The sequence below is a fragment of the Kryptolebias marmoratus genome, linkage group LG1 (genome assembly GCF_001649575.2).
Source record: "Kryptolebias marmoratus isolate JLee-2015 linkage group LG1, ASM164957v2, whole genome shotgun sequence".
In the NCBI taxonomy this organism is placed as follows: Eukaryota; Metazoa; Chordata; class Actinopteri; order Cyprinodontiformes; family Rivulidae; genus Kryptolebias; species Kryptolebias marmoratus.
This window is the reverse complement of record NC_051430.1, coordinates 32,548,981-32,561,842: the sequence shown is the minus strand read 5'-3', so window position 1 is coordinate 32,561,842 and position 12,862 is coordinate 32,548,981. Positions and strand designations below refer to the sequence as shown.

The 12,862-nt window shown below is 39.9% G+C and overlaps 2 protein-coding genes across 4 annotated transcripts in view; both read left to right on the top strand.

Annotated features, from left to right (window-relative positions):
• atg3 (autophagy related 3) overlaps positions 1-8,541 on the top strand; it is a 25,652-nt gene extending 17,111 nt beyond the window's left edge. The window contains exons 5-12 of the mRNA XM_017426270.3: positions 929-1,036; positions 3,819-3,871; positions 4,907-4,985; positions 5,080-5,114; positions 6,156-6,308; positions 6,384-6,511; positions 6,869-6,937; positions 8,000-8,541. Of these exons, the coding sequence (XP_017281759.1) occupies positions 929-1,036; positions 3,819-3,871; positions 4,907-4,985; positions 5,080-5,114; positions 6,156-6,308; positions 6,384-6,511; positions 6,869-6,937; positions 8,000-8,081 (707 nt within the window). The 3' untranslated portion in view covers positions 8,082-8,541. The remainder of the gene's footprint in view (positions 1-928; positions 1,037-3,818; positions 3,872-4,906; positions 4,986-5,079; positions 5,115-6,155; positions 6,309-6,383; positions 6,512-6,868; positions 6,938-7,999) is intronic.
• An 838-nt stretch (positions 8,542-9,379) lies between these two features.
• Positions 9,380-12,862, top strand: part of slc19a2 (solute carrier family 19 member 2) — an 8,816-nt gene continuing 5,333 nt past the window's right edge. For 2 of the 3 annotated variants that reach the window (XM_017426280.3, XM_017426279.3), the window contains exons 1-4: positions 9,380-9,541; positions 10,468-11,007; positions 11,079-11,325; positions 12,505-12,697. In XM_017426280.3, coding sequence (XP_017281769.1) covers positions 9,419-9,541; positions 10,468-11,007; positions 11,079-11,325; positions 12,505-12,697 — 1,103 coding nt within the window. In that variant the 5' untranslated portion in view covers positions 9,380-9,418. The remainder of the gene's footprint in view (positions 9,542-10,467; positions 11,008-11,078; positions 11,326-12,504; positions 12,698-12,862) is intronic. The other variant, XM_037978716.1, reaches the window with a different exon arrangement.

Genomic DNA, 12,862 nt, shown 5'->3' with positions numbered 1-12,862 from the left:
TTTCTTTTTGTTGTTTCTGCTTCTTTCAGCTAATTTTGGCTTTGTTCTTCTCATTTTCAGCTACTTTCAACTAACTTCAGCTTTTTCAACTAATTTCTGCTTCTTTCAGCTTTTGTTCTTCTATCTTATGCAAATCTTCTTCAAATTAGCTACTGTTTCACTTTTTGCGTTTTCATTAAACTTCAGCTGTTCAGCATATCTTCAGCCGCTTTCAGCAAAATCATTCAGCAAAAAAAGCATTCACACTGCATTTTCGCAGGAAATGCAACTTCTCTAGTTTACTTTAAGTTTTACATTTGCTGTATGTTTGCCAAGAGAATAATAAAATTTCATTCAATTTTCTTCATGACGGAAGTCTCAAGCTGGATTTATGCTCTGAGATGTGAAGAACAAAATGATGTGACATCAATAAGAGCAGATTTCTTCACTTCTCTGAGTAAAAACTAGTCTTCAGGATGAACTGAGACTTTTTTTTCTTTATTTGTTCAAATAATGTACAAAACACCCATTTTTTGTGAACTCAGAGACTAAAGTAGAAAGTCTGAGTCAACCTAATAACATCAGAACCACCATCATAGTACCTGTTATCTCTGAATTTATTAAGCCAGCTTACAGAAAGAAAGCCTGGATTTATTGAGCTTGGTTTATAGTTCAACCCTCTGGGGTCTCAATCCTGTTCAGTTAGTATTCAACTGTTTGTCATGAATGTTCCTGTAAAAGCAGACTTTTCTGTGCTGACTGTATGTATGTCCAGTTTGTAGCTCTGTAGTAATCACCTTGTTGGATCTAAAATCGTATTTTCTGAAAACGTTATTTTTGGGGGGGGGTTTGTGGATCAAGCTAAATGAGAATGGATTGTGACTCTTTGACCAATCTGGTATCAAAGAACCCAATGATCCAATTTAAACTTGTGTGTTCTCTCTTGCAGTTCCTTGTTACAAGCGCTGTAAACAGATGGAGTATTCTGATGAGCTGGAAGCCATCATAGAAGAGGACGATGGAGACGGAGGCTGGGTGGACACCTACCACAACTCAAGTACGAACATCCTGATCAGGGCAGCGCTCAGCTTCCGTTCTACCTCTTATGGAGAATAAGTTTTTATGTCTCTGAAGGTTTTGTTAGCTACAAACAACAACAGATCAGGTGTTTGACCACAAATCCACCAGTGCTGTCATATTGTGTAATGATCCAGAGTTATCAGAAACCTCAACAATAAAATGTTTCCTCCCCGTTCAACCAGACAGAGCCACAGCCAAACCCACATGTTCTTTTTTTTTTACAGTTTTCACACAGAGTTGTTCCTAAAACTACTTTTTCTACATTTAACAAAGCACTTGTGATAGAGCTCTACAACCACAGTCTGATCATTGGTCCAAATCATTTAATCGTGCAACGGTTGATATGAGTATAACTGTAACTCACCATTATTTTAACTAATCCTTAAGTGTGTCTTAAAAACTTCAGCAAAAAGCAAAGTTATGGAATGACAGTGACATGACATTTACCAATCCTAAACAGAAGAATTACAAGGTTGTCCCTCTTGTGCTACCAGTTGTCACCCTAATGTCCCAATCAAAACCTTTAGACGACATCTTGACCTTTTTGAAACTTTCCATTTCCCGTAGCTGTCAGAGTCTTTGATACTAAAGCATCTGAAATGAAAAAGAACATGGCTCAGTTGTAGAACCAAGTAGTAAAACAAAAATTAAACAATTTTTACACATTATATTGCTGTTTGGGGATTATAAATGAGCACAAAAGCCATACAGAAATCTGAAGGGGTAGAGGAAGAGGTCCTTAATCTGCTGCCCAAGACTCTGCAAAGAACATCCAACCATGTGGCTGATTGTTATTTTAGCTTTCATATCAGAGGGATTATCCTGTGTTAAGGAGGTCTTATGTGTTTGTGTAAGGCGGTCAAACGTTGGGACCCAAATTGCAAAACAAAAGACGAATAAATTTGTTTATGGGCACAGAAATACACAATTCAATCACTTTGTAATATACTGATTTTATGTCTTATTCATTGTAATAGTTTAGTACAAAGCACCTCAAAAAGCTGGAAAATGCACAGTTTTGATTAGAATCTTTTTTTTTTCTAAATTTTCTAGCCCCCCTAGGACCACTTTGCGCTGCAGGCGCCCATTAATACGTACAAGTGTCCGTCTTTGCCATCAGCAAGTGTTGGCAGGAATGTAGTATTTTACTTGTTGTAGCCTTTAGCTAGCGTTTTGCTTTTTTCATTAGCAGTTTGCTACTCTTGGGTTTTGACCGAATTTTGCTATTTTTAGCTAGCATTTTGCTAGCTTTTAGCAAGAATTTCAGCTTCTATAGTCATTTATTACTCAGGATTTACATGGCATTTTAGGAAAATGTAAATTTTTCTAGTTTACTACTCTATGAAAGATAATACATCAATCTCGATCATGTTCCAGTTGTGAGAGAGAAAACTAGCAGGACTTGCTAACTGTTCTGTTCATTTACCACGCTAATATCTTCGTTTATATATATATATGAATATTTTTGCATCCAAAAACTGTAACAACATGTTGACTAACAGAGGTTGAATAGAACTGGGTTCACACCTGATTTAATAAAATACAAATAGACCGAAGTACAAAGAAATTCTTTATTACTGCAGCTGTCCCAGTTTTGTATACCTGAGGCGTGAGGCAGTCAGAGCTTGTTAGAAACCTTCAAATTTCTAACCTGTATGCATGTTTCAGTTGATTTTTTTGACGTTAACTCAGAAATTCCAACTTCTAAGTAAGCATACACTATATTGCCAAACATATTCACTTGTCTCCCTTTACACACACATGAACTTTAGTGACTTCTTATTCTTCATCCAACGGGTTTAATAAGATGTTGGCCCACCCTTTGCAGCGATAACATATTTAACTCTTCTGGGAAGGCTTTCCACAGGTATATGAGTGTTTATGGGAATATTTGACCATTCTTCCAGAAGCTCATCTGTGAGGTCAGACCCTTATGTTGGACAGAAGGCCTGGCTCACAGTTTCTGCTCCAATTCATCCCAAAGGTGTTTTATCAGGTTGAGTTCAGGACTTTGTGCAGGGTCAGTCAAGTTCTTTATGGACCTTGCTTTGTGCACCGATGTGCAGTCATGTTGGAACAGGAAGGGGCCATCCCAAACTTTTCCTACAAAGTTGGGAGCATGAAATTGTCTAAAATATATTGGTACTCTGACGCATTAAGAGTTCCTTTCACTGGAACAAAGCAGCTGAAAAACAACCCCACACCATAATGCCCCCTCCACCAAACTTTACACTTGGCTCAACGCAGTCAGAGAAGTACCGTTCTCCTGGCAGCAGCCAAACCCAGACTTGTTCATCAGATTACCAGACAGAGGAGCATGATTTATCAGTCCAGGCAACATGTCTCCACTTCTCTAGAGTCCAATGGCAGCGAGCTTTTCACCACTACATCCAACGCTTTGCACTTGGTGATGGAAGGCTTGGATGCAACTGTTTGATCATGGGAACCCATTCCATGAAGCTCTCTGTTCTTGAGCTGATCTGAAGGCCACATGAAGTTTAGAGGTCTACCACTTTGTGGCTGAGTTGCTGTCGTTCCAACCTCTTCCACTTTGTTATAACACCACTAACTGCTGACTTTGGGATATTTAGTAGGGAGCGTCTCATTTTTTGTTCCAACAAGTTTATAGAGATGACATTATTGTGCTTCAGATGGGTATGCTCTATCCACAAACAAGTCATGATCTGACTGACTGTGACACAACTATCTGAAGACTCTAATGTGTATGTAAGGATTGGGGTCTGCTTGTGTCTCAACAGGTGTGTTAGGAGTCACAGATGCTGTCAGAGAAATTTCTTTGGACAATAATAAGGTATGCTTGATATTTTATTTATGTATTTTATTTATCTGTAGTTAAACTTTAACTACAAATAGTTTTGTTTTTTCACTTTTTTTTGTTGTTGTTTTACCATTTCAGTCATTTCCCATGACTGAAAGTCCACAGCAGCATATTACTGAATGTATACATAACTAAGGGTTACAGTGGCTGTTTAACATTAAAATCAATCAACAATAATAAAAAAAAGGTTAATTTAAAATGTGAACATATTTAGGCAAGCTTCCCTCAGAAAGATGAAATCTAGGTAGCAATACATAATACAGCCTAGTACTTACCAGTATGTACCAGGCACTTACCTGGTACTTTTAGGGTATGAAACCTGGTACTTCCACGTTACTTACCGAGTACTTACATGTTACGTACTGGGTACTTACATGGTACTTACCAGAGTCACTGACAGGGTATGTACCAGGGACTTGCAAGGTACTAACTTAAGGTATTTACAGTGTATGTATCCTGTAAGTTCCATATTCCAGGCAGTGTCATGTATTGCTGAACTGCTTTGACCCACTTTCTTAGAACTTTTCAGTCCAAACCCCACCAGGTTTTGTTTTACAAATACACCTGTGAACAAAGTTTTATGTTTCAGGCAGTTCAGGATATAAAGTTGAAGTTAGCTGAATGAAGTCCCTCAAATCAAAAACCTTGCTATCAAAATAAACAGTTGTGTATTTTCACTAAAGCAGTTTTTACACTTACCTGAAGTGTTTTATGCCTTTTTGGAAGGATAAATGTACCATTAAACACATTAAACTTTCAAAATAAATTCATCTAGTCTGTTACTACTTAACAAAGACTGCAAATTTAAACATTTTCTATAGAGTATAAATACATCTTGTAGCTATAACTTTAATAAATAAAAGCATCAAATTAACTTTTTTTTCACTTCAGTGCAAAGTGCAAACAATGCAAACCGTGTCAAGTTACAACTGCATAAAAGTAGCAGAAAGTAATAAACGTACAGCTCTAACTGTAAAGAAGCTAAAATGAGAATTCTGCATCTTTCAGGACAAGAACATGAACGCCACATCTGCTGCGTGTTGTGATGAGGAGGAGGATGAAGATGGTGAAGCAGCAGATATGGAGGGTATTCCCATCATTTCTGAGAGTTGATAAAACAAAGTGTGAATCAGAAGAAATGCTGAGATTCTGCTGTTTTTATTCTGTTGCACCCACCCCAGAGTATGAGGAGAGTGGATTGTTGGAAACGGACGAGGTACGTTGGGAGTTTCAGTCTGTGTTCACTTCATTATTTTCCTGTTTTTGTTTTTCTGTACATTTTGTGCAATCTGACTACTTCTGCATACTTTGAGGTATTATAGCCAGTCATATACCAAACATTCAGCTCATTCAGGAGATGGGCAGATGACTTTTAACTTTTGTAACTTTTGTTTTATACTTTTCAAAATATTTACGTTATTTATAAGTATTTTCCCTTTCAGAAACGATGCTCGCTTTAAAATTTGCTTCAGCAAACTGCCTTTGTTTGTCTTCCTATGCTACTTTTAGCTTTTAGGTATTGTTCTACTACTTTAGCTTTTAGCTAGCCTTTTGCTATGTTTAGCCGCTAGCTCTACATTTGCTGCTTTTATCTCCAATCTAGTGTTTAGCTACTGTTTTTCATCTTCCAGCTAACTTCCTGCTATTGTTAGCTAGCCTTTTGATACTTTTCATGTTTAGCTACCCTTTGGCTACTTGTAGCTTTTAGCCAGCCTTTTGCCCTTGTTAGCTGCTAGCTACCATTTACCTACTTTGCCATTTACCAGCTAGCCTTTTTCTGGCTTTAGCTATTAGCTATCACTATGTTAATTTTAGCTTTTAGCTAGCACTTTGCTAATTTTAGTTTCTAGCTGCCCTTCTGATACTTTTCGCTAGTCTTTGGTTACTTTTAACGTGCCTTTTGCTATTTGTAGCTAGTGTTTTGCCGCTCTTAGCTTTTAGCTAGTCTTTTTCTAGTTTTTACATTTAGCTCCTTTTAACTTCTGGCTTGCATTTTTATATCTTTATATGTTTTAACTTACCTTTTGCTATTTTTTGCCAGTGTTTTGCTACATTTTTTGCCTTTCTTATCTAGCATTTTGCTGATTTTTATCTCTTAGGCAATGGTTTGCTCCTTAAAGCTAGTGTTCTACTTCTTTTAGCTTTAACAACTGAATTTCAGCTTCTTTAGCAAATTCAATTTTGAACTCAGCAGTCCTCTAGTTAAACTTCAGCATGGCGTGGCTCCGGTTACCACCTGCATCTGTCCTGGTTCTAGGCCACCCTGGACACCAGTAAAATGGTGGAAACTAAAGTCAAAGTGGAAGCTGGGAGTGAGGACGCCATCCTGCAGACCAGAACATACGACCTGTACATCACATATGACAAGTACTACCAGACGCCTCGACTCTGGCTCTTTGGATATGATGAAGTAGGTAGTTCTGTTGTATATTGGGGCCCTGGTCCTGTTGTCCTGTTGTTTACTGGACCTCGGTGTGTTTCCCAGGACAGACAACCCCTGACTGTGGAGCAGATGTACGAGGACATCAGTCAGGACCACGTGAAGAAAACTGTCACCATTGAGAACCACCCCCACCTTCCCCCACCTGCCATGTGCTCCGTGCACCCCTGCAGGTGTGAACCACTTTTATTTTGGATGCAGATGGGGGTTTAGGTTTTGACATGGCCAAGGGGATGGAGAGTGGAGAACGTGTCCTTGAAGTTTGTGTCCAGACTGTATGTGGGACAAATGAGATGCTTCCTGCTGTTTGTTGGATGATCTGATCAACAAACAAGTCTCTGATTCAGCTTCATGCACATTAATCCATTACTGCCTGCAGATATTTCTAAATGCTTCAGTAAAATGAGAATATTAAAGGAGCCATCTGGTTTGGTTTCTCTGCAAGGCTAAATGGTTTAGTTTGTGCCTCCTAAACAGACCATGAGCTTTCCAAGGTTTTGTTCTCATGAGACACTTTGTTTTGTTTTCAGACACGCTGAAGTGATGAAGAAGATCATTGAGACTGTGGCAGAAGGAGGAGGGGAGCTGGGAGTTCATATGTATCCTTTAAAGTTCAGAAAATGTTACCACACTAAGGTCTCATTAAACTCTGAATGGTCCAGGTCCTCACAGAGTTCATGTCAGAGGACAGGAGGACAAATGCAGAGTCAGCATTCAGAATATTGTCTTTTGGTTTTGTTTATCATTTATAAATCAAAACATTCAACAAGGGGCTATGACTTTAGTTTTTGTACCTTTTTTACATTTTAAAATATTTAACATTATTTACAAATATTTCTCTGATAAAATACAAAAGGAAGTCTTTAATTCTTTTAAAAAGCTTTGCGTCTTTGAAATCTGCCTCAGTAACCTGGCTCTGTTTCTGGTTTCTAATTTTACTTTTAGCTTTTAGCTAGCCTTTTGCTACGTTTAGTTTTTAGCTAGGGTTTTGCTTCTTTTAGCTGATGCCTTGTGCTACCTAGCATTTGTATGTCTTTCTATCTTTATTTACTTCTTTAACTTCTAGTTCACCTTGTTCTGCTTTTAGCTACCATTTTATAACTTTTAGCTTCTAATTAGCTGTTTGCTAAATTTAGTTTGTAGCTACCTTTTTGCTGCTTTTAGCTACTTTTAGTTTGGTGTTTTTTAAACCTTTTAGCTAGCCTTGTGCTACTTTTAGCTTCTTTTGCTGCGCTTTTACTTAGCATTTTGATACGTTTAGTTTCTAGCTAGCATTTTGCTACATTTGGCTTTTAGCTAGCATTTTACTACTTTTAACTTTTAGTTAGCCTTTTGTTACTTTTAGCATTAGGCTAGCATGTTGTAACATTTACCTTTTAGCCTGCTTTCTTCTACTTTTAGCTAGCTTTTTGTTCCTTTTGTTTTTTAAATAGAAATGTGTTACTGTTGATTTTAGGTTGTATTTTGTTTCTTTTAGCTTTCAGCTAATGTTCAGCTAGTCATTGCATCCTATTGAACTGATTCTGTGGCTTCTGAAGGAAGTGGTTGGGAGTTTGAGGCAAAGCAGCAGACTGTAAACCCTGATATGATTATTTATCAAACCTTCCTGACGCAATCTTATCATGTTCCTCCATCTTTGCATCCTTGACTTAGACGTTCAGGTATCTTCTGATTTTCCTGAAGTTTGTTCAGGCGGTCATTCCCACAATAGAATATGATTACACAAGACACTTTACCATGTAGCTCCATCAGTTAATCCAGCATAATTAAATATGTGACATATAAAAGAGCCTAATCTTTTCATTATGGGAGGACACTGACATTTATTCTCCCCAAAATGAGATTGATGAAAGCCCAGATAAAGGTCAGCGTTAGATTGACCCATATGTGTTCAGTCCAGATACTGTGGATGTGTCTTTGCTTCATCTGTGGTGGTTCCACCTACTGTCGCTTGCTTTTTAAACACTGCTTAGTGGAGAATTTCATTACTCAATCTTTAAATACATTTTGGGCTCTTTTTGTATGATTTGGAATTATAAAACATCGGTTATTATACCTGGCTGTGCTTTAACAATTTAATTATCTCAGTGTCAGAATATGTTCTGGATGCTCTGTTTGTGTCTGTTTCTTCTGGTCCATTTTGTCTTCTGATGATTCAAAGTGATGTATGTTTATCAATAAAGTTTCCCAAATATTAACTGAATGAAGTGTTTTTTATTATTGCTGTTGGTGAGAAACAAATCTTTTTACAGCTACAGCTGGATAACGTCCCCTAAAATGCTTCAACAGATTTGAAGTTGCAAACTAATGAGATGATTACAATTTTATAGTCTGATGACTGGGCAGGAATGACCTTCAGTTGCAGCAGGGATTAAAAGTGATTAAAAGTCTTATGCTGAAGGAGCTGCTCAGGGGGTGAAGGAATTGGTCATGATTGAGGTCAGCTTGGCCAGCATCCTTCTGATGGACTCCAGTGGGCAGTCCAGGACAGAGCTGGATCTTTTAATCAGTTTGTTGAGTCTCCTCCTGTCTCTGACCGTACTGCCTCCTCTCCGGCACACAAAGCCATAAAACACGGAAGTGGCCATAATTGTGTCATAAAATGTGCAGAGCAGAGCCCTCAGTTTCCTCAGCAGGTCCAGCTAGAACTACAAACTGTGCATAAAAATAACTCAGTTCTAATGTAATCAAATTATTGTTAGTCTTTAAAACATTCTTTCACATCACCAAACATAGTAGTTGTAGGCAGTAAGAGTTTGCCATTTCCTGGAGAGCATATATATATATATATATATATATATATATATATATATATATATTTAAAGACTCTAACATTAATTTGATTTCATTATAACCTAGTTATTTTTAGGTACAGTTTACAGTTTTACATTAATGTTAACATAAGTGGGCATTTTGCTGGAGAACTAGATCATACTTTAGTTTTTTGGAGATCTGCAGTTCTCATTCCGGCCTGAAGGGGCAGTGCACCAAGTAGCTCGTGATTTACTCCGCGCTGTAGTAACATTAAGACCACAGAAGAAGAAGAAGCAGCATTGTATTAAGGTCGAAGTTGGAGCATCATGTCTGTAGTGTTTCCCACGGCTGTGCTCTGTGTGTACGGGTTTTTCTCCAACATGAGACCCTCAGAACCTTTCCTCACCGCCTACCTGATGGGACCGAACCAGAACCTGACCGAGACCGAGGTGAGTTTGCGACGTCAGGAGATAACATCAACATGTGAACTTGTGTAATATTTCATCTTCTGAGGCTTTCAACGGATTGACTCAAAACACTTAACTTCTGTTTTTTTTTAGTCTTTTCTTGACGTCATAATGAGATCTGTGTACATGCTGAGTAAAACTAAATCTCATCTCTGTTTACCTTTCAAACAGCTAGACCTTAGTGCTAGTTAGTCTGTCAGGTTAGTGTTCTGGTTCTGGTTGGTCTGTCAGGTTTAGTATTCTGGTTCTGGTTCTGGTTGGTCTGTCAGGTTAGTATTCTGGTTCTGGTTCTGGTTGGTCTGTCAGGTTAGTGTTCTGGTTCTGGTTGGTCGTGGGTTGAAAGAACTCCAGCGCAGTGAGGTCTTGAACTGGCACCGGAGGCGCACAGCTTCTCTGTAACACTGGGGCCAATTTAGCCCAGAGCTCCAGAAGAATGTCCCTAAGACTCTAAATCACAATAAACCAGGCATCATCATGTTGAAGCAGGTCGGTGTAAATCCTGAAAACACTCCCTCCTGTTTATTCCATTGGAGATGTCCTCCAGCAGCACCAAAGCTGTTGTTGTTCCACAATTACGCACAACTATATGCAGTTATTTATGGCCATGTGTCATTGTCTACACCTTGTTGATCTTGGGAATCATCACTTGTGACTTGTTCTGAAATAATATCCTGATCTGACATCGTTTTCTTCTCAGTGAGAATAGAAGTGCCCCTTAGACAGCGTGACAGATGTCAGAGCGTGACAGATGTCTGAGCGTGACAGGCCCTCATTCTGACGTTGAAGTGTGACAGATTTCTTTTTTTTACAGAGGTGTCAGATTCATTCCTTGGGAACCATCGTTAATCCTGAGGTGTTGAAACTACGTTGAAGTCCTAATGCTATAAATGTTCTTGTGTTTTTTGCAGGTTGTTAATAAAATTTATCCAATATGGACGTATTCTTACCTGGTCCTACTGTTCCCGGTCTTCCTGGCGACGGATTTCCTCTGTTATAAGCCGGTGTTGGTGCTGCAGGCCTCCAGCTTGGTGGTTACTTACACCATGCTGTGGAAGGCTCGGGGCTTGCTGGCCATGCAGCTCCTGGAGTTTTTCTTTGGACTAGCCACGGCATCAGAGGTGGCCTATTACTCATACATCTACAGTGTGGTGAAGCCGACACACTACCAGAGAGTGACAGGTTACTGTCGCAGCATCACTCTGTTGGGCTCAGCTGTTGGTTCTCTGACTGGTCAGCTGCTTCAGTCTGTGGACAACGTTGAGCTGTTCCACCTGGTTATCATCACACTGGTGTCAGCTGCTGTGGCCTTCATCGCCCCCTGGTTTCTCCCTATGCCCAAAAGGAGTTTGTTCTTTCACAAGAGTCCAGGAGCAGCAGAGGATGAAGCATGCAGCAGGAGCAGCACCTCCCGAACCTTACAGGTGGAAGATTCAGAGGGAGTGTCCATGGTGAGAAATGAGCTGCTTGGTTAACAGGAGTTCCTGTGTTTAAATGAAGATCTACACTAGTTTTGTTTTAGGTCCCCAGGTCCTTCAAGCCAGAAGGTGGCAGCAGAGGTCTTGTAGAAGTGTTGCAGATGCTGTTTGATGATTTTATACAGTGCTACAGATGTCGCCCTCTACTGACCTGGTCGGTGTGGTGGGCTTTGGTTACATGCGGCTACTTCCTGGTCCTCAACTATGCCCAAGCGCTGTGGGAGACTGTCCGTTCGTCCCGCGATGACATAATCTACAATGGCTATGTAGAGACGCTGTCCACACTGTTCGGTAAAAGCCTTTCCATACTCCGCAAGAAGTCACAAAGTCGGCTCTCAAGGCTCAATCATGCTCCAGAAGAAGTCAAGAAGTCGGATTCCGGTCACGTGTTTGCGAGCCGTTTGTTTTCGCAAACATCTTTTATAGTCCACGAGACACTCTGATCAGAACTCCCAGGAAGCTCCTCCCTCCTCCTACGGCGTTAAAACAAGTTTCTTCCCGATGGCTTCTCAACTCTCCTGTCCTCGTACAGATTCTTGTTCCCCTTACCGTGACCAGACACGTTTATTAAACCGACTGAGACAGTCCCAGCGGTCTTCTTAAGTTCGTAGGTTGCTTCACCTGCTCCGCTGAGAAGCAGCTGGCTGAGGCTGTTAGAAACTACAGCCGTCTTTACAACTGTTCCAACAAAACCTAGGAACTTAAACGACCACTTGGAGACACAGGTGGCTCTTCATGGCTGTAGTGGCTGACAGGAAGTATGCCTCGACCGGGCACCGTCAAATTTGCAAATGCCAATCGGCATGTACTGTCTCAGTCTGTTTAATAAACATCTCTGGTCGCTGTAAGGGAAACAAAAATCTATACAAGGACAGGAAAGTTGAGAAACCAGCGGGAAGAAACCCGTTTTAACGCTGCAGGAGAAGGGAGGAGCTTCTCTGGAGTCCTGAACTGAGTGTCTCTTGGACCATGTGACGGCGAACTGACTTCTGGACTTCTTTTGGAGTATGATAGAGCCTTTAGACTTCACTTTGTCTCAGAAACTTGCAGCTTTCAGTGTATATATGCATATACAAAATGTGTATGGAAACCTGTATTTTCTCATATTAATATGTTTAAAATTCAGTAAACTTTATTACCAAAAACAGACAACTAACAGTTGGCGTGAAGGAGGCTGAGACCAAAGTGGATCCATGTTGTCTAAAAACAAATAAAATATTTCATAGCAGTTCATCAGAAACCTGTTTTATGAACTTTAACATCACTCGTAGTTAACATTTATAGGAATTGCCATAAATTATTTTAAGTTATATTTTAAGACAACAGGAATCATTTTAGGTCTTGGCCCTGCTCTGACAAGCCATTAGCTGGCCAGGTTGGTCCGAATGAAGACTTTTTCCAGCAGAGTCTGTTTCTGTAACAGTGCAGGTGTTAAGGTTTGACGGTCCTGTGTTCTGTTGGTCCGTACAGGAGCTCTGGCAGCTCTGCTGGTGGGCTACCTGCCCAGTTCCTGGTCTATGTGGGGGGAGCTGGTTCTGTGTGTCCTGTCCCTGCTCATGGCTGTGTGTGTGTTTGTCATGGACCTGCTGAAGAACATCTGGGTGTGCTACAGCTTGTACGTCCTTTTCAGAACCATCTACATGCTGCTCATCACCATGGCCACGTGAGTCTCTTCGACACAAATAAAAACTAAAACTTGAATAAATTTCAACTAATTTTGGTTTTCTTCATGCTCCAGTACTGTTCTGTTAAGGTTCCCCTCCATTACTCTTATTACAAACCCATTACACTTCTCAGGAATTAAAACCTTTGTGTATATGACCCCCCC